We start from the raw sequence: 26,843 nt of genomic DNA, 5'->3' as shown, positions 1-26,843 counted from the left end.
CTGCTTGAAGAAGGTGTCTTCCAGAAACTGGCAGTAGGACTGGGAGTTGAGCTTGACTCCATCCTCAACCCGAAAAGGCCCCACAAGCTCATCTTTGATACCAGCCCAAACCAGTACTCCACCTCCACCTTGCTGGCGTCTGAGTCGGACTGGAGCTCTCTGCCCTTTACCAATCCAGCCACGGGCCCATCCATCTGGCCCATCAAGACTCAATCTCATTTCATCAGTCCATAAAACCTTAGAAAAATCAGTCTTGAGATATTTCTTGGCCCAGTCTTGACGTTTCAGCTAGTGTGTCTTGTTCAGTGGTGGTCGACTTTCTGCCTTTCTTACCTTGGCCATGTCTCTGAGTATTGCACACCTTGTGCTTTTGGGCACTCCAGTGATGTTGCAGCTCTGAAATATGGCCAAACTGGTGGCAAGTGGCATCTTGGCAGCTGCACGCTTGACTTTTCTCAGTTCACGGGCAGTTATTTTGCGCCTTGGTTTTTCACACACGCTTCTTGCGACCCTGTTGACTATTTTGAATGAAATGCTTGATTGTTCGATGATCACGCTTCAGAAGCTTGGCTATTTTAAGACTGCTGCATCCCTCTGCAATATATCTCACTATTTTTGACTTTTCTGAGCCTGTCAAGTCCTTCTTTTGACCCATTTTGCCAAAGGAAAGGAAGTTGCCTAATAATTATGCACACCTGATATAGGGTGTTGATGTCATTAGACCACACCCCTTCTCATTACAGAGATGCACATCACCTAATATGCTTAATTGGTAGTAGGCTTTCCAGCCTATACAGCTTGGAGTAAGACAACATGCATAACGAGGATGATGTGGTCAAAATGCTCATTTGCCTAATAATTCTGCACTCCCTGTAGATAACATGTAGGTTTATGAATGCTGGGCCACTTAAAGGTTGCTTCTGTGCTGGATGTGGGCTGCCAATTGAATAGGCCCACCCTAAGATTAAAAACTCTGACAAAGCTAATAAATGAACCTTATGTTTACATTATTTTGTGACACTAAAGGGTGCTGTATTGAAAATTTAAAGTAAAATTTTGTGCTTGGACTTTAGTGTCCTGCATTGGGGAATGTGGTTTTGCAGGGCAGCTACTAGTGTGACTAAGTGAAGGAGAAGCAAGGAGTTGCTGAAGAGAGCACACATTTTACATTCCTTGGATACATAAATGCAAAAAGCAACAGTTTGATTAAAGTCAAAGGTCACTTTTGATGACATTGTGTTTTTAATTAACTTAACTCATCGGCTTAATAAATCTTACCAAAAGACATAGTATTTGCTTCCTCTGGCCAGTCACTAATTGCGGAATGAATCATTGATGGAAAAAACAAAGTTGCTAAACAGTTAACAAACCTATACAGTACTGTTTCATTCATAGAACAGAGGCAGTCTGGGTTCATGTCACACACCAAACAAAATAAAGGCTTTGTTTACTGTCATGACTTTAAATCTCATACTGAACAAAAATGAAGAGAGCCAACCTAGACCACCAACAGTGATTAAAACAAGTAAACTGGTACTATACTATCCCTTTAAATGCAAACTGCTAAACAAAGAACCTCAGAGGGACAATCTCCACTGTGCAGCTGTTTCATGTGTGCATTGAAAATGCAAGTTACCTGATTGTTTACCTTTCATTAATGATCAGAACAATTCTGAAACTAAAATTATCCTAAGGCAGTTCAAAGAACAATATGCACAGGACAGTAACTCAAACACTGGCTCAACAGTTTCTCAAGTATAGAACAGTACCAGAATAATAAGGCTATCATTCATGTTGGAGCCAGGGATCTTTGTCCATCTTGATTATCTTCAGTTCTCTTCCTGGGAGATCTGTTTTACTAGTCCTTTATGCTGAGCACTGGGTCCACCAGTTTATTATGGACATGCATTAAACCTACAAAAGAAAAAGTATATTAGATACACATACAGTTGCAGAAAATTACTGAAATGACTACTACTCTTTGTGATATTGTGCTACAACAGATGTCGCTGTAGACAGAATTACAGCTCTAGACAGAAGTAAAGCTCTGTTATGACTTAGTTAAAATATTGACTTTAAATTTGTGTGTTATAGTACACCACAGATGAGTTTTAGATAATGATCATTATCTAAATACCTAATGATTGATGTAGGTCTCTTTCACACCTGTAATTTGGTTCACTTTGTGTATTCGTTTTTATTTTCTCTTACTATATTTATTGTTATGCACCAAAATACTAAAGCAAATTCCTTGTATGTGAAAACCTACTTGGCAATAAAAATTCTGATTCAGATCCCAAACAAAAAATTATCCATCGGAGCCTTATAATTCAGGTCCATTTCCTGTTTACACTGGCTTCTTACAAACAAACAAACCAAGAGGAGCAAACTTGAAGTCACATGGACTGACAGGTAACTCATTCATTGTACAGTTTTGGTGATGCCATCCTGCACAACAAGCGCTTTATGGACCCACAGAGGAAAATCAATTTCTGGTGACTAACAGCAAGTTAAGCAGCACTTTACTGAACCTGATGTTTATTTATCTTCTCTGCTTTTTTTTTTTTTACAAAGAACTCACCAAGAAATAACGTCCCATAACATCGTGGTTGCGACCTGACAGTTGCAGCCGTGCCTGGTGGAATCCCGGGGTAATATTACAGTGAGGATAGTTACTGTGTGGTCCCTTTGTTTCATTCACTTTTTAATGTGGAACTGTTAAAATACACAACACACCTCTGTTTGAGCTGCTTTACACTTTATGATGAATCAGGGAAAATCTCTGCACTCACATTGTGGTGATCTGCCATAAATATAGTTTTTTTTCTCTCATTATAAATGTTCAATTCACACCCCACGGTTTCAGTTGGTTTTGGTCCACATCAGACCAGCCTGAACAAACTGAACCAATCAGGTTAGGTGTGAAAGCAGAACTGCACTTTTTCCCAAATGTACACTTAGTTGGCAGTATATGAGGTCCACCTAGTTAAAACTAATAGTCTAATCCAATTGCAATGAACCCTACCCCCATGAAGGTTCTAATGTTCAGTGTTTGTTGAAACTGGTTTAGATACTGTAGGTGTTTATTAAACTTTATGCTAATTGTTCAGGCTGTAGTTTGCTGTTGTTAAACTGTATTGGAATCCATTGAGGTGTTTCTGTACACCCTATTTATATCAAACACTTTTCTCCAGACTATTTTCCATTTAGCAGAATAAGGATGGCGCTGGTGTTGTTGGTACCTTTGAAGTATTTGACTGTTTTGACTCGTAGCTCCAGGGTGGCGTCTTCATCACAGACAAAGATGGTGCGTGGGTGCTGCTGGAAGGCTGATACAGTCCACATGTGGTTCACCCCCTCCTCTATGGCTTTATACAGAGCAAAAGCTTTGTGTGCTCCTGTGATCAGAATCATCACCTGAGCAGAGGACAACAGTGTTATACTCCACTACGTGCTGTGCACCTAGGAAAGTAGGAACATTAAGTAATGTTTATTCTTTATTATCTTATTGAAACTGCCAGAGGTTTAAATGTATGTACAAATAGTACATATATAGTACAGAATATCTTAACGTGGCCACGTGAGATTAGGTTATTGTAGGACAATGGAGAAATAAATTAACTGCCTTTCAATCTGACCTCCTTGGCATCCATGACAGTTCCAACACCCACAGTCAGAGCCATGGTGGGAACCTTGGAGAGGTCATTGCCAAAGAAACGAGCGTTGGCCACAATGGTGTCCTTAGCCAGGGTTTTCACTCTGGTCCTGGAAACAAGGCTGGAACCTGGCTCATTGAAAGCTATGTGACCGTCAGGGCCAATACCTACAGAAAGACAATGAGAAGGAACCGGACAAAGACTGAGCTAAAAAGAGAAGCTTTATAGATTAAATGATCCCTATGACATCAAAAACAGGCTCTGTTTGACTGATGAGATATGGCAGACAAAACAATATTAAAAATCATGTGTCTGACCTCCGACGAACAACTCAATTCCTCCTGCCTCTGCGACCTTCTGCTCGAAGGCCTGACACTCTGCCTCCAGGTCCTCTGCATTTCCATCCAGGATGTGAGCGTTGGCTGGATCAATGTCGATGTGCTTGAAGAAGTTGTTCCACATGTAGGAGTGATAGCTCTCTGGATGAGCACGAGGCAGACCTGGAGAACAAGCGGGTCACCTTTTTTTACCTAAGACCTGCAGTGCCATGAATCCAGCCTCCAGAATGAATTGTTCCATCTTAAGGGCCAGCTATACACTAATACAAAACAAATGGCTGCAGACCCTTGGGGCCATGAGGATGGAGAAAGTATAAAATTAGGCTGAAAATAAAACATAGTCCTGAGCTAACTGATGTAAACTCTTTAAAACTGGATGAACCTCTCCATACGTTATTGTAGCATGATAAACGCTTTTGTATCCTTATTGATAAAAATAATTAGATTTTTTTGTCCAGAGAACTAATAAGCTTTCCCAAAGAACTTCCTCTGTCCCATGACCTTTGCGGGACTCGAGGGCACTAATGGAAAGTTAAATGACAGTTTCACGATATAAGGCGGGCATTTTTGGACCTAAACTAATCTGATATCCCCACGCCCCAAGAAAGGGGGAGGACCCGGTCACACTATGTTGCAGGACTCATGGATGACATCAAAGGGAAGTTAAATGCCACCTTTTCTGACTGACCAGAAACTAAAGAATCTGATAAGCCCCTCATCCCAGCATTTTAGCCAAAATCACACCATGCTGTGAACTCAGAGAAACACATTTCTGCTGATACAGACTGATAGAAGTTGTTCTGTTTCACCCTGACGAGTCAAATGTAGATTAATTGATATACCATGTTTAATTAATATTATAGGAGGAATGCAAAGTTTATTTCAACATGCCTATTTTGATGAACAGTAGAGACTGTTAACAAGAACTGTTCTTTATGTGAAGACATTCATTTGATATAAGTATGGCTCACCATGTTCTCTATTGACAAAACTATTTTTCAGTGACGTGTGATAATTTGGGATACAGTTTCATTAGTGTAAGTCCTTGCTTTCAATTGTAATGACATATTTCAAAGTTTGTGCCAGTTTATTATTATTAGGGTTCAAACCCCAAAGGGGTAGAACCCTATTGAGTTTGTGCCGGTGTGTGTGTGTATACACAGCGGTGTGAAAAAGTGTTTGCCCCCTTCCTGATTTCTTGTTTTTTTGCATGTTTGTCACACTTAAATGTTTCAGATCATCAAACAAATTTAAATATTAGTCAAAGATAACACAAGTAAACACAAAATGCAGTTTTTAAATGAAGGTTGTTATTATTAAGGGAAAACAAAATCCTAACCTACATGGCCCTGTGTGAAAAAGTGATTGCTCCCTAAACCTAATAACTGGTTGGGCCACCCTTAGCAGCAACAACTGCAATCAAGCGTTTGCGATAACTTGCAATGAGTCTTTTACAGCACTGTGGAGGAATTTTGGCCCACTCATCTTTGCAGAATTGTTGTAATTCAGCCACATTGGAGGGTTTTCGAGCATGAACTACCTTTTTAAAGTCATGCCACAGCATCTCAATAAGGTTCAGGTTAGGACTTTGACTAGGCCACTCCAAAGTCTTCATTTTGTTCTTCTTCAGCCATTCAGAGACCCCACAACAACATCCAAAGAACTGCAAGCCTTAATTGCCTCAGTTAAGGTCAGTGTTCATGACTCCACCATAAGAAACAGACAGGGCAAAAAAACAGCTACCACCACAATATTTTACTGTTGGTATGATGTTCTTTTTCTGAAATGCGGTGTTACTTTTACGGCAGATGTAATGGGACACACACCTTCCAAAAAGTTCTGTCTCGTCAGTCCACAGAGTATTTCCCCGAAAGTCTTGGGGATCATCAAGATGTTTTCTGGCAAAAATGAGACAAGCCTTAAAGTTCTTTTTGCTCAGCAGTGGTTTTCCTTTTGGAACCCTGCCATGCAGGCCATTTTTGCAAGAAGAAATCAGGAAGGGGGCAAACACTTTTTTACACCACTGTATATATATATATATATATATATAGGAAAAAAATTCTGTTGTCTACCAAAAACTCCTGAAGGAGAATGTCCGGCCATCTGTTTGTGACCTCAAGCTGAAGCGAACTTGGGTTCTGCAGCAGGACAATGATCCAAAACACACCAGCAAGTCCACCTCTGAATGGCTGAAGAAGAACAAAATGAAGACTTGGGAGTGGCCTAGTCAAAGTCCTGACTAGGCATGCTGTGGCATGACCTTAAAAAGGCAGTTCATGCTCGAAAACCCCCTAATGTTTCACCAAATTTGGCATGCATGCTCTAGGGGCAAGCATTAATCAAAATCTAAAGTGCCATATAGATTGGTCCAAGCGTGGCCTAAGACATATTTGATCATAACTCAAACTCATAACTCAGGCTGTCTTTAAGCAATCTCGATTAAACTCCCGATTTGAATGAGTTTCATTCAAATTCGATGAAGGGGGAACAAATGGCGGCAGTTTGAGTGTGCAATTTTTTAAACATTACAGGCTTTGTGATGATAGAACAAGTGTGTGATTAGTCTCACTCCTTCTTTCAAACAGAATTAAGCAAGTTGAAGTGACTTTGCTCGTTGCTGCCTGTGGCTTTAATTTTGGCCGATCGAGCTGCATCTGTTGAGCGGTACGACAATCCCCCCTCCTTCTCCCTAGAGATGGACTCTTTAACGGTGAGTGAGTGATAAATTATCTAAATAAACTTTTGTCTTTACCCGCTGTTTTCTCATGAGTAGGGATGGGTATCGTTAGGATTTTATTGATACATCTATTCTTATTGATGCTCTTATCAGTTCGGTTCTTTGTTGATACTCTTATCTTCTTTTTCATTACTAAATAATTGCTTTTTAAAAAATATATTAGTTTAAAAAAGAAAAAATTCAGAACAGGATTAGAATTGAATATCTTAAATATAACTAAATGTTTCTAGAGCAGCAACAGTGTTTACAATAGAAAGGTCACTATATAAAACACAATAATATCTCACTGGAACCAAATCTAAAATGTCAGTAAAATATATCATATTCCTGACATCAAAATACTAAGTGGTGTCTGTGTTCTTTATTCTTCCTGAACATCAGTCACTATCAGTCTTTCCTCCTGTCCTCCTCCCTCTGCTGCTGCTGTGATTCCCTGCAGGTAAGCTACAGCTGGCAGAGGGAGGAGGGGCTGGTTTGTCTAAGCTAAGTTTACAAGAATTTACCAAATTTTAAGATTCGTGGCAAACTAAGATAAACAGTTAGACTACAAACAGACAGCTTCATTTTAGCTTGTTTGCAACAATTCGCTATTAGCCGATCTAGCGCGCTGTGCTTGTGTAAAAATGAGACTGCAGACAGAGCAGATTAAAATATGGCTTTATACATATTTATGCTTGTTGAACAGGTGTATTGATAACGTGTTTGCTTTTTACTTGCAGAGATTTTATTGCACTTACTTACAGCAACGAGTTGTCAACTCAAGCAATCTTCACCATGGCCTGTCTGATCTGCTGACCGCTGAGCTCAGCTCAGCCCGACACAGACAGCAGGAGAGGCTGCAGCAAGCATAATAATACTATGGTCTTCAATGATTTAGCCCCAGGGCCTGTTTAATACCGGGTTTCAGTACCCATCCCTACTCGCAAGTGCCCAATTGGTATGTGCAACTCTCAACAGCGATAGCTACTTCCATCATCAGCACCGGAAAAATATATGTTTAATTATTTTTTTTACCACTTGCCCAATCAGGCAAGTGAGTTGCTAGATTTACTTGCCCGAGGTGGCATTTTACTTGCCCTGGGCATTGGGCAATCCTTATTATTGAGCCCTGACACTAACATGCCTTGTGTGTCTTGTGTTGTTCTAAAGTTCTGAATTAAATCATATTGTTGCAGTGCATCAACTTCATAATGAAAGGCAAAACCATGATGTTTAACTTGTCTAATACATGAAAAACACACAGTCACTAGTGTAGTATGACCTGACAAACAGTGCTGGGCTGCCATGAGCAACAGTGATGCAGATGCTGTACTTGCTGTCCTGGGGGGAAAGGACTTCACTCTGCCTCATTGCATGTCTCTGCATCTCTACACCGAACCACTTCACTTGTGTGTTGTTTTTTTCTGTCAAGATAGGGTGCTGAGTGTACATTAATGAGAAATAAAATTATTTTTTTTATTTTAGCAAATGGCTGCAATGAAACAAAGAGTGATAAATGTAAAAGGGTCTGAATACTTTCCGTGCCCACTGTATGATACCAAACAAAAATGACAATGATGTTTTTGGAATGAAATACATTCTAATAAATTTTTTTTTTTTTTTTTTTTTTTTTTTTTTTTAAATCTTTGAGAGTAAAATTAAGAGGCTAACTCTATGAAGAACTTTGTGCTCTTGTAAACAATTTAATCATAGAAACTAATTTGTTAGCTAAATGTCAAGCATGCCTTAAGGACATAAAAACCTGGATGATCTGCAATTTTCTGATGTTCAACTCTGACAAAACTGAAGTCATTGTACTTGGCCCCAAACACCTCCAAGACACATTACAAGATATAGTTACTCTAGATGGTATTGCCCTGACATCCAGCACCAACCTCTGAGTTATCTTTGATCAGGATTTATCCTTTAACTCCCACATGAACAAACTTCAAGGACTGCCTTCTTTCACCTAAGTAACATTGCAAAAATGGTCTCAATATGATGCAGAAAAATTAGTCCATGCATTTGTTACTTCTAGGCTGGACTATTGCAATTCCTTATTATCAGACTGCCCGAATAAATCCCTTAAGACTCTCACGTTGATCGGGAATGCTGTGGCACGTGTACTGACAAGAACTAGGAAAAGAGATCATATTTCTCCAATATTAGCTTCTCTGCACTGGCTCCCTCTAAAAACCAGAATATAATTTAAAATCCTTTTCCTCACCTACAAAGCTCTTAATGGTCAGGCACCATCGTATCTTAAAGAGCTCATAATACCTTACTACCCCATTAGAACACTAGACTTCGGCAAAAGTCACGCCCACAAAGCATGGTAAACAAGACAGAGTTCAACACAGTTCACAAAAGATCAAAACACAAAATTGACTAGAGCACACATTTGAACCATCAAAGAAATTAAGCAAAAGTGGTTAGTTGTGTTGAACTGAATATCATGGGGTAGCTGTCGGTCAGCTGCTTAGCAACCCCATTTACACACCCTGTGTTTACATGTCAAATAACACAAAAGACAAATTGCATATACATTTCTTTCTTAAAAGCACATGGAGTCTACGCCTGTCGTATGAAATGTGCTATAAAAATAAACTTGACTTAAAAACACGCTAACAATAACATGGTATAGTAAAATGACCATACCCGTCATAACCACTGCCCCATCCGTGCCAAGCCCACAGAGTTTCTCTGCTGGCACCTGCTTGTTCTGCAGGACAGCTTTTACAGCAGTGACAATGTTGAGGAACTGGTTAAAAACCAGTCCCTCTTTATCCAGGTATCTGAATGAAACAAAAAACATTAAGTATAACATGATGAAGGATTGGATAAAGATAACAAAAAGAAGGATCTAATGGGGGAAAGCAGGAAAACAGGAATCTCGATTAAAATTAAAAATGAATTCCTGATAAAGCAGGGGAAAAAAAAAAAAAAAAAAAAAAATCACATCCCTGATAATGTTATTCATGGCTTTACTAGCTTCTATTACTCAAACTACAGTAGAACCTCAGAGATATAAACCTCAGAGATACAAAAAGTCTGGTCTTTCGAACAAGGTATGAAACTGGAAGTATGTATGAATCATACAGAAGATGTATACAAAACTTTTTTACTTTTTACGTTACAGTCCGCTTGCAGCCAAATATATGCTTATACCTGATGTGCAGATCAAACTGATGAAGCAGGGAAGCATCTGTGCTTTCAACAAGCTCAAGGCTGATGGCTTGGGACGCTCTCATCTGCTCTATGAGAGGCTCCTCGATGACCTTGGAGGTGATTTCTAGCATCTCATCAATTATGTCAGAGTGATGAGAGCGGTAGTTGTTCTTGCGATCAGCCTTGAAATCAGAAAATTAAACAAATGGCATATTTTATCGGACATAATTATGAGCTGAACCAGCTTTTGGGATTGTGATTTGAATGGGTTGATGATGTGACTGGAGTAAGGCTTAGAAATTACCTAATGCAATTGATTTGTCGCAATTAATGCTGTTGGTGGTGCTCAGTATTGATATGGTGCTTCAGATAATATTTTCTGTAATGGACAGCCCCAACTTCCACAAAGTTTCATTTTAGGACTTTTTTTTTTTCTTTTTTACACAGGAGGCCTGTGTTGCCTGCAAGCACGACAAAACATCCCTAAGAAGTAGAAGAATAATTCATCAAGTTTGCTAACCACTGCAACAACTGTATTCATAATAGGACATCCTTTGTAAATTTGGGCTCTTTTTCAGACTTGACCTCTCTCTAACTTTTTACATCCATATCCACCCTACATCATTAATTAATAGGGCCGAAGTATGAGATTTACACAGTACAATAAACGTCTCAGAAAGAATCAGTTTCATGGTATCACGGTATACAGTATAACACAATAATAATAAATAAATAATAATAATAAATTATTATTATTATTATGACCCTTGAAGGAATGAAAACAGAAGGTTTTTTTGGTTGAACAAACGCTTTATTATAATTTCACAAAATATTATGTCCTGACAGACATGAAACTGGATATAAACTTGAAATACATATTTTTAATAACTCTAATACGGTAGAATTTAATACCGTAGATAAGCAAATGTACTTGGTATGATATCGTTGCTTTTTTATTTTGCTTAATTTTTCATATGTTGTTCTATACAGGATGATGTACACACATTTGAAAGATCTGAGAGGTCAAGTCAGAAAAACGGCTCAAATTCACACAAATGCCCCTACTACCAAATATTAAACTTACCATGTTGAGTAACATAGAGGCAGTGGTTACACTGGGGCAATTGAGGCCATTCAGGATTCCACCTTGATTTCCAGTGTTTGCTTCACCTACAAAATAAACAAAACTAACCTGCTGTCCCTCTCTCAGGAGAGGCTGTCTCCCCTGCTGCCCCTATGAGAACTACCTGCCCTGCTGCCCCTCTCTGACCGTCTGTCCCTCTGTGAGAGTCAGCTGAGGCTGTCGCTTCTGCTGCCCCTGCTATCTCTTCTGCTACCTGGAGAAGCTGTCTGTTCTGCTAAGAAACAAGTAACGTTGTTAAAATTCCACTGTTACTCCACTTTATTTCTTGACAAAAACCTATGAACAATCTGTTTGGCTATTGACTTGCCATCTAACTATGCTAGCTATCTACCGCTATAGCTGTTTCTTCCTCATCTGGTGGTGGATTTCGCTGTCTCTTCTTGAAATATTTAAAAACGCTCATGATCTGAAAAATCAAGGGTACAAACATTAAGCTTATACAGTAGCGTTACTTAAACTTGATTAACATTACAACTATCCTGACGTTACATGACAAGCCAACTTGCCCCTCAGATTCTGAAACATTACATTGCCAGAGCCGCTGGTAATAACGTTAATGTTAGATAATTAGCTAACGTTAACTACATATAACATTAACATAACTTTTCGTTATAAAGCACGTTATAACATTACATCGTTTTTCACAAAAAGCAGCTGGATATGTCAGTCGACATAATCGAGGCAACTGACAGCTAACATTGTAACCTAACTTAGCTAACATTAGATTAACATTAACTATCGATAACTCCTGCAGTAATGTTATCTTTTGCTGTCATACATTGATAATGATAAAATTGTGTTTGGACTAGTGAATACTTACCTCAAACAATGTTGTATCCTCAAAATGTGTCGTGGTGTCTCTCGGATGCAGCCAAGAATGTTGTCTGGGTGTTGCTGGAGAAATTGAACTCAGGTGTGATAAACCACAGTTAATGTTTTAACAGGTAGGGCAATCACTTTTTCACACAGGGCCATGTAGGTTTGGATTTTGTTTTCCCTTAATAATAACAACCTTCATTTAAAAACTGCATTTTGTGTTTACTTGTGTTATCTTTGACTAATATTTAAATTTGTTTGATGATCTGAAACATTTAAAGTGTGACAAATATGCAAAATAATAAGAAATCAGGAAGAGGGCAAACACTTTTTCACACCACTGTATAGAGAGAGAGAGATTTAAAAATATATATATTTTTCAGGATTATTGCCATTTCGTCAAGAATATCAGTCTCGTCGTAGAAAAGGTTTAAGTCGTAGTCATCTGGACACTGTTTTCAGAATCAAGACGTTTCGGCTCCCATCCGGAAGTCATTCTCAATTGTGAAAACGGTCTGAGAACTCATAAATTTAAGCTACTCTGTGTTGCTTAGGCCCTGCCCTCAGGGAGGAGTCTTCCTGAGTGTCTGCTGTTTACCCTGCCTAGTTTCACCTGAAACTGACCTTCTTTTGTTTCCATGATGGCCCAGTAATCAGGAGGAGTTCTCAGACCAGCTTTAACTTTAGCAGTGCAGCCCTGTAGAATGTACCTTGAATCTATATCCTTAAAACAACTCAAAGCTGCTTACAAATCTACAATGCACAATTCTGAAGGTGAATGGCATAAGTCTAAAATTGAGAGAAAAGTTCAGTTTAATTATCCAGCCTATAACTCACCTACATACTCATCCATGTTGAAGGTTTTTACATATTTGAATGAAATATCTCCACATCTGTAGTATTCAATTAACTTCTGGTAACAGCCATAAGGAGTACTCCCTGAAAGAATGAGACACGTTAATATACATTCCGCTTAATATTTGTAAAGTTACATAAATAGCATGTCTAACACTACCATTACATTATGGTTTGTGTGAAGGTGCTCACCTCACCTGTAGGCAAGCCCAGAGTGAAGTATCTTTCAGCAGAGGGCTTGAACTGGATGATTCTGTTGCGGATGTATTTTGCTGCCCACTCACTGGCCAGGTAATAGTCGTCCAGAATGACCAGCCTCATTGTACTGGCTAACTAAATAAAAAAGAAGAATGTAATAAAGTTACATCTTGAATGGTAACAATCACCAAATTTTACTGACGCTATGGTAATCTTATGGAGATACAGTAGCAGTATGCGAAAACACCACGCCGAACGCCATTCAAAACCTGGCAAATCCGAAGTTGGTACAGCACAATGCGTTACTTATTTAAAATACCTTCTCAAATATAGATTTGGCTCAGAAATGGCTGGCTGTTATCTACTATTGAGGAAGAAAGAGATGGTCCGTAACAGTTAATATTATCCATAAGCAGGACCCTGTTAAATTGTCAGATTTTTCAATTGAGTTTGGCGAGACAGTGGCTAATGTTAGCAAGCGAAACAACTTGAATCGGAGTAGTGGATTATCCCAAGTTTGGCTGAATGTACAGTAAATGTATTTACTGCTGACAAGTCTGTTAATGTTTGTGAACTACACAATTCAACACGTGTTCTTACCTGCTAAAATACGCCGTTTGTCAGAACAGAAGTGCAAGACCTGTTTTGTCCATGGATGTATTATTAGAACTGGATACAGGACCGCAAAATGGCGCCTATTCATCCCAATAAGAATTGCTCGCCTACTCGCGAGTATGTCAGTGCTCGATCCGGACTGCACATGCAAAAAAAATAGGTCCTGTAAATCAAAGAAGGTAACCGCAAATGTGCTTAATCTAAATCTTTCAATTCAAGATAACAAAATTGTTTTATTAATTGGAAATTTAATAGTTATTAGTATTTAGTATTTAGTAATAGTATTTTTTATATACTCTGATGTATATTTACAACGACTTTCATAATGACATACCATCTGCTAGATGTATTTTTCATATATTGAATGAACACAGAATTACGTTTTTTTCGTTTTTAATTACAAATTAAGTACGAATTATCCGATGATAAACGGACCGAAGTATTACATTCCCAATGATTAAAAAACATTTTGTTACTCTGAGTGTGAGTAAGATTGCTTTATGATCGGTCATTCGCATCACGAGTAATTTTGAACAGGCACATTTGCGGTAACCGCCATTGACTGACAGGACCACTTTTGCGCATGTGCAGAACGGATCGTGCAGCACTGACATCTGTGAGCGTACGCCAAAAAAAGTCTTGTCAACAGTTCAGTGGCCTATGGGGAAAAGCTTTTTGGTTCGCAGGGGAATTTTTGTTGCAATACAAGTGGCCACTGGAAAAAATTGGCTGCAAGGCTGAGTGGCGGTGCTGTATCCAGTTCTTATTATACATCCATGGTTTTGTCACATGATCAATTACCGGTCAAGTGATTTCACCGTGAAATGTATGGAAGTCCGTGTGGGACAAAATGTAATAACTTGATCCCATACCAGCCGCGACGCCAAATCGGTGTGTATGGTGGAACACATGACATGAGAAAAGTGAGTTTGGTAAACAGGTGAACTCTGCCAGATTTACTAAATATGCCTAAAGGCCCACACATGATCAACGGTAAAAACAGCTCTGCGCTGGCTTGCTGGAAGTGCGACCCTTGCCAAGGCGCACCACTCATATTGCCACCAAGCAGCTGACCTTTCAAAGCGCAACCAATGAGATAACAGCTGTATGCCATGCAGGCAGAAGCCACACATGCAAGCAAAGGAGGTAGAGTGATGGAAGAAAAACTTATACTGTGTGTTTCACAGTTCCCCTAACTGTATAACACAACATTTAAAACATACCATGTCTCGCCAGGAAAAGTAATGCATGGCGAAATGTCAGCAGTCAGATGGGGCTACCACGTTTGTGAATAGGCATATAGGCCTACCTGCGCTGCACTTTGGCTCTGCAAATGTCTGCACTATGCGCTGCGCCCTACCTCGCGGCAAGTGAAGCGCAAATTTCTTATCTTAACCTCCTGAGACCCGAGAGTTTGCCTGGTGTGCATTTTATAATTGTTCTTGCTATTTGGGATATGTAGGACCTAATAAGTATAATACCTAAAATTTGTTTTTGTACAGGAAGTAGTTTTTGCAGAAAAAGATGTCCTCATGTGAGGACAGTGGGTCTATCATAACTTTTTGAAATATTATTTGCTGTTGGGGCCAGAAGGTCCTAATTAGTCAAAATTCAAAATTTCAGCTTAATACAATAAGTAGTTCTCTCAAAAATGAATGTCCTCATCACGAGTACAGTGGGTCTATCTTACTGTATGACACACATAGACTCCATTGGTACAAAAGTTAATTTGACACATTTTCACAGTTTATTTGAAAATGTAAACATCAGAGTGTAAAGCCTACATAAAATGTAAACAGCCAGAAACATGGCTAAAATGTAAACAGCCTGAAACATGGCTAAAATGTAAACAGCCTGAAACATGGCTAAAATGTAAACAGCCAGAAACATGGCTAAAATGTAAACAGCCAGAAACATGGCTAAAATGTAAACAGCCTGAAACATGGCTAATAAAACAGCTAAAGTGCAAACTGTAACAGTAACAAACAGTTGAATTCAGCAGAGCAGCCTTTGAACTGTGGCTTTTTTTCTAACTAGCTGCCTCTATCTTTCCAGCCTGTCTGGAATAGCCCCTATTGGCCGGTGTGAAATGCTGCAAAGCAGTTTCGTTCACTTTGCAAGCACAGATGCACATTGCATGTCATGCATCGCACACGGGATTTCCCAGTGCAGCCTTGTGCTCTGCAACGCATGGGGTTTTTCAAGGCCACCATCTCCGGGAGATGAGCAGCACTGGAACGGACTGAGATATGGGGGATTGGAGCGACCCGAGATTTTTTGCCTGGTGGTGGAAGGTGTCCGTTCTCATTCTCTTCTTCTGTGACATGAGCACCTTCATGAAGAACATCACACTTGCTGAGGAATACTTGAGCCACTACCATGCGAAACTCAAGAAACTTCATGATAGATTTCCTTGGGGTGCCATTTTCCTGGTTATCTCTGCGATACAGCAGCCAGCTGTTGGCAAGGGCAAGATCCATGAAATGCATCAGCATGCGAATTGTCCACTTCTTCGTCCGCACAGACATTCGGTAGTAGCTCATCAGTTGTACTCGCGCACGATGCTTGGTCTTGTCACGGTCACATACTTTTTTCCCTTCTTGGACCACCGCTGGCAAGTATCTTCTGGCTGCTCTGAGTGAACAGTGGAGAGCATCACAACTGGCTTGTTGTCGTACCACTTGACCACGCATAGTTTCCCATCTGCCCTGGTTACTGTGGAGACGGCACCTCTCCCTTGGTGTTTCAGGGTTTTGTCATCGGGTAACTTGTTCATTGCTTGTTTGACTCGGCCCTTCATCACTGTACCAGTAAGATAAATATCATCCTTCAGCATGTGGTCAACTGCTTGTATGGTGGTAAAGAAGCGATCACAATACACTTGTGTGCCAGCAGTGAGGGTTTCGGAAAGACGTTTGATGACTAGTGTTCCTAGACCCAATCCATCTGAGTCCTGAACCTTCAAGCCAGGGTTTTGAACCTTGATAGACTTCAAAGTCTAGCACGAGTCCATCCACAGATGCCAGCACAAAGTTCTTCATTCCCACTGGATTTGGCTTTAGTGGCACGTATTGTCGGAATGGACAGGCCCCTGTAAACGGGATCATCTGCTCGTCTATTGAGACGCATTTTGGACGAACCTGAAGGCGGCAGCCGGTAAGTATACGGTCCATAAAAGGCCTCACCTTCCAGAATTTGTCGGTTTCCCTCTTATCTTCTGATACATCATAGTCGATAACTACTTTCAGATGGCTCCTAAGTTTGAAGAAGCGATCACGTGACATTGTGTTACTAATGGCGGGATTTGTAGGGCATTGGACCAAAACATCCTTATCTGTGGATAAGGCACGCAAGACATCAAGATTGCTGCTCCAAAAAGTGATAAATCTCATCTACCGAAGTTGAGAGAGATCTCCCACTGTTACCCAGTGACATGGCATTTGTGCAGTCAGCAATGAGTTTCATCAGGTCTGAGTCAATGTACTGCTCCACATAATCCAGTGGCTGCCAACCTGTTCGCTCATCTTTCAGTCCATCATCTCCATCCTGAAACTGGACCAAATTTGGTCTAAATGGAGCAGACCGCCAGCGTTCTCCACGTCCAGCATTCCTTGGTTCTGGTCTGGGCTCTCCATGTCTCTGATCTTCCTCATCCAGCTCATCATTCTCAATATGCTGTTGTTTACGCCCACGTCTGTGCACTTGTGGATGATTTGGCTGACTTTCATTCTCAGAGTCAGTATCTTCAGCTGCATCAGGTGGTGTGTACTCTTCACCGGAATCATCTCCTGAATCAGGTGGCGAAAAATCAGGATGCTCATCCATGAGGTCAACATCTTGTAAAATGACTTCGTCCACAGCAGGATCATTATCTTCCCCATCTGAGAGGTCCTCCACCTCAGAGTTGTTTGCAATTGCCATGAGCAATTGTTCTGCTCTTGACAATGAAAGTTTCGCTGTAATAACGTAAAAAAAATTAGAGATCCAGCTGGGGTTTGAGTAGGCCTATCTGCCGATAGCTGATATTTACTAGAATGATTTACCAGGATTCTAGCATGATTCACCTTGATAAACCATATTGTAGTATTATTTACTATGATTTACCATGATTTACTCTGCTCACACACACACACACACACACACACACACACACACACACACACACACACAGACAAATGTTGTTGTTTTTTCAATGCTAATGTGATCCATCTAAATATTCCCATGTTTTGCTAACCACATGGTAGAAAAAATAACGTTATATAGTCCCAATGTCCTCAAACGAGTGCTTCACATTTACTGATGTCCTAGAGTGATACTATTACTAAAATATGTAAAATTTTAATCCCCATATGATGATAGAGACAGTATTGTACATAAATACATTTGTTTCATTCATATAATTTGAATAGATTTTTTACCTGGGTCATTTTTCTTTCGGGAACTGGGGTAGAAGTTTTTTGCTGATATTCCAGACATTTTGCTCTCACTGACAGTGGTGTAATGTTGTGATATCACCACAAGATGGTGTGGGCAGTGTCCCTAAATGTGACCAACAGGTCTAAGATTTACAAAATTGACTATCATTGTGTCAAGAGGCAAAAATGTAATGTCCTCATATGAGGTCATTGGATTTAGCTGAGTTTGTAAACTATATGCCTATTCACAAATAGGCAGGAGGGGGGCTATTGCAGCTGGTAATAATTATATGTAGATTAAAATGAATGTGGACCAGGGGCTTAAAGTGCTTCCCTTCCAGCACCTTTGCTCGGACCACACCTATCTTCGAACTCTGCCTTAATTTTGATCTCAACTACACATGTAAAGTTTACAGTTTTGAGGCTATCGCGTTGACAAAATCTGTCCACAGACATAGAGAATGACATTGAGTCTTTTGATTACTTTAAACATCTGGCAAAGTACTCAAAACCACTTCTGTGGTAGTTCCCGCTACAGTAGGTATCTCCAGGACCACATTTTCCCATGATGACACACAAACACAGACTCACAAGGTGAAAATTTTACCAGCTATGCTGTCGTGGCTGGTAAAAATCAATGATAATAATATGACTATGAAATCAGTAAACATATGAATAAAGATAAATTCAGCTCAATAACTGTTATTTCTGCATTCGTAGCCTATATTAATGTTGTTAGGTTGGTTAAGTATTAAATTCCTTTTTTATTTCATAAACACATTTTCTCAAAATACCCTTCTTCAGATAGTTTTGTCTCAGCGGCATTTCCCCATGTCTTTTCATGACATTGTCATTGCCACCCATTTCTGCTGTAAAGGGTGTTGACTTTGTAAGTGCAATAATATTTTCTTAGGAAATATAATTACATTTAAATACTTTCCATCACTTGTAAAAACAAATTATACTCTAAAGAAGTGTCTGTATTCACTACTATCTTCAAATTATGACAAAATGTCTTGCATTCCATTATTTTATTATTAAGAAATTGAAACACATCTTTTTTTCTTTTTTCTTGTTAATAGTATTGTGTCCTGTTGGGACACAGATGTGAAGGGGTGATGATGGGTTGCATCAGTTAAGCCACCTAGGTTCTTTCTGGCATGCTTGGCCTTTCTCCAGCAGCCAAACACTGTTATATCTGGAATGATTTAGACATCTAAAATCTGGGTCACTAAATTCATACCAGAGTGGGGACATTAATCTAGGACAAAAAGTCCGGCAGCCAGGTTTGGTTCATTTTCTAGTTTATGTAATATTTTGAAGATAATTACTCTAATAGACCAGTAGATTAAAATTAGATGTTGGAACAACAGATTTTATTTTCTTCCTTGTCAAAAGTCTGTCCATCCTGTACTAAACATGATGTTTTCCTGAATAAATCTAAAGGATCAGAGCACCTTTTTTTTTTTTTTTTTTTTAAATCGCTCCCAAATGAATCAGATTCTTGGACCTTTTTAACAGCAGACATTTTGACTTGTCAGCAGAAAAAGCACAGGTAGAACTAACAACTTTAAGGATGGCTCTGTTCTATTCAGGTGTCTCAGTAAGCCATGACAGTGATCCAGGACCCTGAAACTGATTTCAGCCATCATTCATTTTCTTATTTACACATATGCATTTCTGTGACAATAACCAGTGTAGGGGCTATTTATTAGTTTTTGTTTTATTAATAGTGATTAGTATTTTCTTTTTTGATTACTCTACATAATTGCTTTATTTAGACTAGACTTATTTTTGTTTTCTTTTGCTAGATGTTTGTTTATTTTTGGTTTGTCTTGTAAGAATTGGGCAACACTATAGGCACCTCAGGTTTTATCTAGTTAGGCAGGTAAAGGACCAGCATGCACTTCGGAGGGTCTGTGGGTTTTTTTAAAACCAGAGCAAGAGAGGCAGTAGGACCCATGATTTCTTTCTTTTGTTTTCATCCTTGCTATAGATAAATAAACCTCAAAAAACACAAGGACTTTGTGTGACAAAGAACTTTTACATCCCTAAGGTGCATCTGTGGCCTTTTGATTTCAAATTTCATTTTGATTATAGACAAATAGTCACTGCAACCAGTGTTTAGTCAATCTTAAACTAAATAACTTACAAATAGAAGTACTTCATCATATTGATCCAATATTTCATAAAAGCAGTCCTGCTTGCTGATTTGCAAAATTACCTTTGGTTAAATGGTAGGCTATGCCAAAATCTCTGAACATTGACAAATTCATATAATCACAAATACAGTATAGCCCTACCCTACATCTGAACTTAAAAACTGACTCAACTGTAACTATGAGAAAAATATAGCTTTTAGTACCTTTACGTTATGTTCCATTTTGCACTGATGAGCAGTGGTGAAAAGTACATTTACTTAGTGAACTACAATTTCAGGGTATTTGTACTTAACCTGAGTATTTCTATTTTGTTACTTAACACTTAAACCGTACAAGATTTCAAAGAGAAGATATTGTACTTTTCACTACAGATTATTTTACGAACAAAATATGAAATTATCAAATATAATGCATTGTCACTGCTTTCATCCTAAAACATCCAGTAATGTAAAATATAACACTGAGAAAGGGGCTATTCTAAATAACGAATACTTTTACTTTTGATACTTTGTGAACATTTTGCTGATAATCTTAAACACTGTGGATTTTGAATGCAGGACTTTTACTTGTAATGGATTATCTTTATATTGTGTCAATGCTACTTTTAAAATATATATCTTCTTTCATCACTACTGATGAGTGTCTTCATTTTTATTTAGAGGGTGTGGTTAACCTGCAGCATTACCAGCAAATCTTTGCCCTGTATTCTTTTTTCCCCCCTCTTCCTTTCTGTCAGCATCTTTTGAGCTCTCCTGACAACCAGCGGATCCTGTTGAACAGATTCCTCTGGCAGCATGAAACATGGTAACGTCAATTAATCTCAATGTTCTAAACAAAAAGCCTTATCCAAAGGAAACAAAATATACACATAACAAGCAACAAGATGTTTAAAATTTAATCTTGTAACATACTCCTTAAGAGGGAAGATACAAGGTACAATACAAGTTTTTACGCATTCAATGTATCAGAATCTGTGTTTTGGAAACAGTTGGTTTCTATCTGGGATGTGGAGTGAAACAATCAGCGAGGTAGAAGAGTCAAGGTAAAACTTGTTCCATATTCTTTTCTGCAGCGGAGTATAATGATGATGGTCCCAGGTTGTCACTGGAGACAGGAGGCTGGATACACCAGGTATGAGATAATTAAAATGGCAATTTTAGTCTTTCTTTTTGTAGTCCTCCAAGTGGGCCAGGATCCATCCAGCTGGTCCCAGGATGGCCAGGGAAAACATGCTCATTCCAATGGCAGTTTCCTGGACAAGAGACAGAGGATTCAGTCAGCTGACAGCCAATCAGCATCTTCACTGCTACATAAAACAAGATCCATTAATCATACTGTGTTTGAAATCAATGCTCATATCAGGAATTTTTGGGAGCACCGTTCAAATCTGTTCTATCTGCAGTGAGTTTATTTGGGCAGCCCACACAAAATCATATTTTTGTATTAGTTTTAATGTGTTGATCGTGGCATGGTGTCATTCAGCCATGTATGCAGTCCCATCAGTCTTTCCGCTCATAGCAGAGGAGCTACACTTGTGCATTTTTATCTGTATCTAGTGTGCATGTGTAGCTTTTCGATAAACACACTGGAAACAGAGGGTTTTATTGAGCCATTTTTAAATCCAGGAAAATAAAATCCTTGACCATACACTGTGCTGTTGGAAAAAGCCCAGTCTAATTTAAAAATCTGTTTTTAGTTACCAATTATTGTTTTGTATTAGGTGTATTAATGTATTTTGTTTAATATAAATCAACAGAAAAGTTATTGCCAATTTTGATAGTCAATTAACCGTTTATGTAATGAATCAAGCAAAAATCCCAACATTCTCTAGTTGCAGTTTCTCAAGTGGGAGGATTCGCTGCTTTTCTCTGTTTTATATAATTGTAAACTGAAAGTATTTGGGTACACGACTGTTGGTCGAACAAAACAAGACATATACTCCAACAGAGTTTTACATTTTATAGACTAAATGATTAATCGATTAATCAATAATGAAAATAATTGTTAGCTGCAGCCCTAATATCTTGAGATATTGAGTTTCTGAGGAAACTTTAGGACCCACCCTCCCACAGAGTCAACCACCACAAAAGAAAGAAAAGAGAACTGAAGGGAAAAGCAAGGTGAGCAGATATAATATTTTCAATAGACAAATATTTTTTGTTGCAGAATAATGCCCTGCAGTGCATACTTTGTGTCTTGTTAAATCATTTTCTCTTAAAACCAAAACAAATGTAATAAAATATTAATAAGACAGGTTTTTGATATTTATTTTGGGTAGATTATATCAATCAAGTAATAAAAAAAAATTATCTTTGTCATTAGATTAATCGACTAATTGAAAAAAATAATAGTTAGGTGAAGCCCTATCCAGCAAGCAGCGTGTCATTTTTAGCCGGCACTTATCACTTTTACCAGTCAAAATGGCAAATGTTGCCAGTGGCAGGTCGCATCAGCTGTCACAAATGAATGTGATTCTGTGAGAAACTTGATGGCAGGCCCAAATTAAACTTGTCTGTTGTCTGGTTAATATGCTCTCACCAAGCTAGTGTGAGCGCTCAGCCAAAGATCATTTGTGAGGGAAGACGCTCCACTCTCTAACACCACTATAACTGCCGTACACATTTCTTTCAATCAATATGTTCTATAATTTCCATACATATTATTTCTGTCGTTTTAACATGTTTTTGTTATGTTTGTTTAAATTAATTCATGCATATTGAGTGCTTATGTTAAGTAGGAACTAAAGTACATATGCGTTACACACGGACATTTTTGAAAGATGCAACAGGAAAAAACTGACTTTTGGTGAGAAGTTAATATCTCTGCATGTGAATTTAAAGTTGTAAAGAAGTTGCAAAGAAGAAAAGATGTTTTTCATTTATGTATTTTGATCGGGGTATTTCAAGAACTCATTCCTTCTTGGTTATATGCAGCCAGCGAGGTATGTAAAGTATGTTTGTGTTTCCCGAGTGTATTTGTATAGAGTTTTTTGCAATATATGTGAATGTGTTTATGTTTTACATTGTCATACTGTAGTTTGACGGTGGATTTCATTGACGGTGAACGTGATAGCGGAGAAAAGAATGAGAAAGGCAATAAATCCATCAGTATCCAGAACCATGGCGTCGTTTATTTCCCGGAGGGAGTGATAACCACTGTTCACTGTTGTTTCAGTTCCAACAACTCCAGAGTGATACGTGCTCTCTTTACTGCAGTTATCATCACTTTTTCCCCCATGGGATGGCATGGCAGTCAACAGGAGAGCCACTAAAACCTGCTCAATTTTGGGTGCGTGATCTGGAAGTTATCTCGCTTGAAACTGGAGCGTGTTTGGTTGCATATTAAAACACAAAGGGTTAGATCTGTGGAAGACAAAACGATCCTCTGACCATTTTTCTTAAAATTTCTCATCTTGTATGGCTCGTACCTTCCCCCCCCACTCTGACCACCTGCAGTCTGCCTGCTAGTCCCCTCTGCAGCGTCTTCGTTTTGATTTTAGGGTGCTGCATTATCTTACTCTTCATTTTCCTCACTTGCCACACTGCCTTGTTTCTCTCCATCTGGTTTGCGACTGTGAGTAGAAGCGACTGAGTAGAAATCCATCGATTTTTATTGTTTGTGCACTACGTGTTAACTAGCATAAGACCCTGTAATAGCAGAACAAATAAGGATACTAAACCAGTGAGCAGTGTTGCTAGGTTGGTGACAGTTTCCTCCCCTTTAATTCAGAAGATATATTAGTAAAAGCCCAAATATACATGAAAAGGTTGCAGCTTATAGTGTAGTGTACTGTATAGCTATTTCTTATAATCACCCCAAATAATCCTACACCAGCCCACTATTTATTTCCCCACTTTGGACAGGTCCAAAGTGCTCCAGAGGTATACCAAAACTGGCAACACGGCAGTGAGTTAGGGTAGGTTCTGTAATTATACTGTCATCTTGTGTATGAATAGTGTAGCTGTTTTAAGTATTTTAGGAATTATGTGTATTGGCCATATTATCATACAATTATCTGCTGCTAAGCGAACCAGTTATTAAAGCTTGGCGAGCCGCGCAATTAAGTAACACTGCTCTAGTGGATTGTGTCACATTATTTTCAGGAGTTGGAACCTCTCAGTTAAACTAAGTAGCTAGTGAAAAATAAGGTGTGCCAAAGTCAGTAGGTTACACCTATTATCTCAATGTGTCAATATATATTTAATCAACATTGCACATCTTCTGCTGCTATGTGTCAGATCAGACTCGAAATCTGCAGATACTAAATATTAAAAAAGGACTGATTGGGATCAAGGCCAAAGAACATGATCGGGACAACTCTTTCTGAAAGAGTAACAATGTTTGTTTTAAATACAATGTGATCAGTTTTACTGATATTAGCTGTCTCAGCTGTCCTCCAGTTTGAGCATTGAAATTCATTCTTGACCTTTGTGCAAAGACTCTTTGAACAGAGACGGTGGTTACCATCTCTCCTCTATATACGACCACCCGTTAAAGTTTTAAGTTCCTGAGCAACTCCATTTGAAAGCTCCAAAAGCTAGTAGGTGGACCGCTGAGGCGGCCTGCCACCGTCTAATTTGTCCCACCATAGTTTCATAATGAAGCGAAAATATTTTTACGCGTCTCATATTAACATAAAAGATCTCTAACATTGTGTTTTGCACTGTTGCTTCAGCAAAGCATCTCACTCCCAGTCAGTCAAAAAAACAACAAACAAACCAATTATTTAGGAATGAAAAATAACCGATATTGACAAATAACCAGGCCGATAAGAGTATGGATTAGATAAAAGATACAATCCTAACGATACCCACCCCTACAGCTGGTTGGTGCCTTCGCCCTGACTTTGGGAGGATCAGCAAATCGCAATTCAAATCCCTTCACTATAAGCCTTGTTTAACCAATGTTATTATTTATTAATGGCACACAGTGCGATCACTCACTAAAATGGACATTGCACTGACTTTATCAGTGAGCATATTTGTTTCACTTTTTTCCTGCTAATGTGAAATACTACAACCTGTGTGTTTTATTAATAACACTAATGATAATAGTCTAAAACTATGTAAAATGCCCCCCCCATGCATTATGAGGATTTACTGCAAAATTACACGTTTTTCACTCATGTACGGTGTATTCAGAAAGTATTCAGACTCCTTCACTTTTTTCACATTTTGTTATATTGCCTTATGCTAAAATTGTTTCACTTAAGTTTTTCCCTCATCAATACCCCATAACGACAACGCGAAAACAGGATTTTATACATTTTTGCAAATGTATTAAAAAGGAAAACCTTAAGTATCACATTGACATAAGAATTCAGACCCTTAACTCAGTGCTTAGTTGGAGCACCTGACAGCAATTACAGCCTCAAGTCTTCCTCTTCTTAGGTTTGATGCAACAAGCTTTTCCCAGCTGGATTTAGGGATTTTTTGCAACATAACAAAATGGCTCCAACGAAACAAAATGTGAAAAACGTGAAGGGGTCTGAACACTCTGAATGTGTTGTCCAACTGTCCCTGAAAATGGCGTCATTATACTGACAGTTATATAAACATATTTCTGCACAGCGTTAATTCAATACAAGACAGAGCGCTTAGAAATATCATTGGTAGCTAACGTTAACTTAATATGTTAGCTTGGGCCTAACTTGGTGAAGGAAGTGGAACTGTTAATATGAAAATAATGAGCAGCGATTTAAAATACTTTACCAGAAATGCAGCGATTTGAATTAACTTGTGTTAATTAGACACGATGGCTTTTATAATAAAAAACGTTTAGCACTGCCCGCTGACTTTACAGACATCGGTTTTGACCTTATCAGCCAAGGACAGCTAACGTTAGTAGCTGCTAGCAAACCATCCAGTTAGTATGAGCCCGAGGTGGTTTAGCGATAACAGCAGACTTACAGCTGGGCCGATCTTTTCCTTTGCCGGTCTAGTGTAGAGATTAGCCCTCTGAGTGAGGTTGTGTCCCCGCAGGGCAGGAGCAGCACGACTAGCGATGATCTTCAGGAGCCCCGGCATGTTTATCCGCTACGGTGAAGGGTTATCTTCTCGAATGCAGAAGGTGGCAGGGCGTAAAGAGGAACCGGATCAATGTAAAGGTCATTTCTCTTATTCTCCTCACCGGAGATGATTAACTAGCGAGTCGCACAGTGCCATCTACTGTCCTGGATGTTAACGTACATGGAGGTATAATGATTTAGTCTTCCTTAGTGGTGTAAAGTAGACTTACTCAAGAACTGTACTTCAATAAAAAATTGAGGTGCTTGTACTTTACTCGAGTATATCCATATTATGTCACTTTATACTTCTACTCCACTACATTTTAGAGAGAAATATTGTATTTTTTACTGCACTAACATTTATTTGACAAATAGATACAACTTTTAAGATTTTACCTATTCCTAACTTAGTTTGGGACACGGTGTCTGCTGGAATGATGGTGCTCTGCGGTCACTAGGAGCTAGGGTTGCCAACCGTCCGTGTTCCGTATTGAATTGATACGGGACACGCTTTTATTCCGTATTTTTGAGAATCAATTCAGTGCTAGTCTGTGGGAGAGAAATATTAAGACACAGTGATTTGTATGAGGTAGAAGGAAACCCTCGCATAGAAACAGCAGTTTGTGGCACTCTCTCTCTCCCTTCTGTCTGTACCTTACAATAGATTGCCTTTTCGTCTACGTTAAGCGTTGTTTTGTTGGCGATCATCCATGCCGAATTTACCTTAAGACCCTCTGGATTTATAAAACATCT

At 38.9% G+C, this 26,843-nt stretch overlaps 2 protein-coding genes across 16 annotated transcripts; both read right to left on the bottom strand.

Moving 5' to 3' along the window:
- Nucleotides 1-1,223: 1,223 nt before the first annotated feature.
- Nucleotides 1,224-13,696, bottom strand: LOC122861637 (glucosamine-6-phosphate isomerase 2). 15 transcript variants are annotated; one of them, XM_044166332.1, is made up of 10 exons: nucleotides 13,492-13,661; nucleotides 12,891-13,026; nucleotides 12,676-12,777; nucleotides 11,843-11,916; nucleotides 9,879-10,060; nucleotides 9,369-9,505; nucleotides 3,974-4,156; nucleotides 3,639-3,823; nucleotides 3,243-3,417; nucleotides 1,224-1,914 (listed from the first exon to the last, which is right to left on the bottom strand). In XM_044166332.1, exons 2-10 carry the CDS (start codon nucleotides 13,012-13,014, stop codon nucleotides 1,859-1,861), a joined length of 1,218 nt encoding a protein of 405 aa, XP_044022267.1. In that variant the 5' UTR covers nucleotides 13,015-13,026; nucleotides 13,492-13,661; the 3' UTR covers nucleotides 1,224-1,858. The 15 variants fall into 15 exon arrangements, with proteins under 15 accessions (XP_044022267.1, XP_044022268.1, XP_044022278.1 ...); XM_044166333.1 differs by lacking the exon at nucleotides 13,492-13,661 and adding an exon at nucleotides 13,211-13,442; XM_044166343.1 differs by lacking the exons at nucleotides 12,891-13,026; nucleotides 13,492-13,661 and adding exons at nucleotides 10,183-10,361; nucleotides 10,963-11,428 and having other exon boundaries at nucleotides 12,676-12,743.
- A 7,268-nt stretch (nucleotides 13,697-20,964) lies between these two features.
- On the bottom strand, nucleotides 20,965-26,181 carry LOC122861941 (cytochrome c oxidase subunit 8B, mitochondrial). The gene is made up of 2 exons (XM_044167037.1): nucleotides 25,993-26,181; nucleotides 20,965-21,335 (listed from the first exon to the last, which is right to left on the bottom strand). The coding sequence occupies exons 1-2, from the start codon at nucleotides 26,107-26,109 to the stop codon at nucleotides 21,240-21,242; spliced, it is 213 nt and encodes a 70-aa protein (XP_044022972.1). The 5' UTR covers nucleotides 26,110-26,181; the 3' UTR covers nucleotides 20,965-21,239.
- Nucleotides 26,182-26,843: the final 662 nt, after the last annotated feature.

This window comes from Siniperca chuatsi, linkage group LG15, assembly GCF_020085105.1.
Source record: "Siniperca chuatsi isolate FFG_IHB_CAS linkage group LG15, ASM2008510v1, whole genome shotgun sequence".
NCBI lineage: Eukaryota > Metazoa > Chordata > Actinopteri > Centrarchiformes > Sinipercidae > Siniperca > Siniperca chuatsi.
Note: the sequence above shows the minus strand (reverse complement) of the source record. Positions and strands in the feature narration are given on the sequence as shown.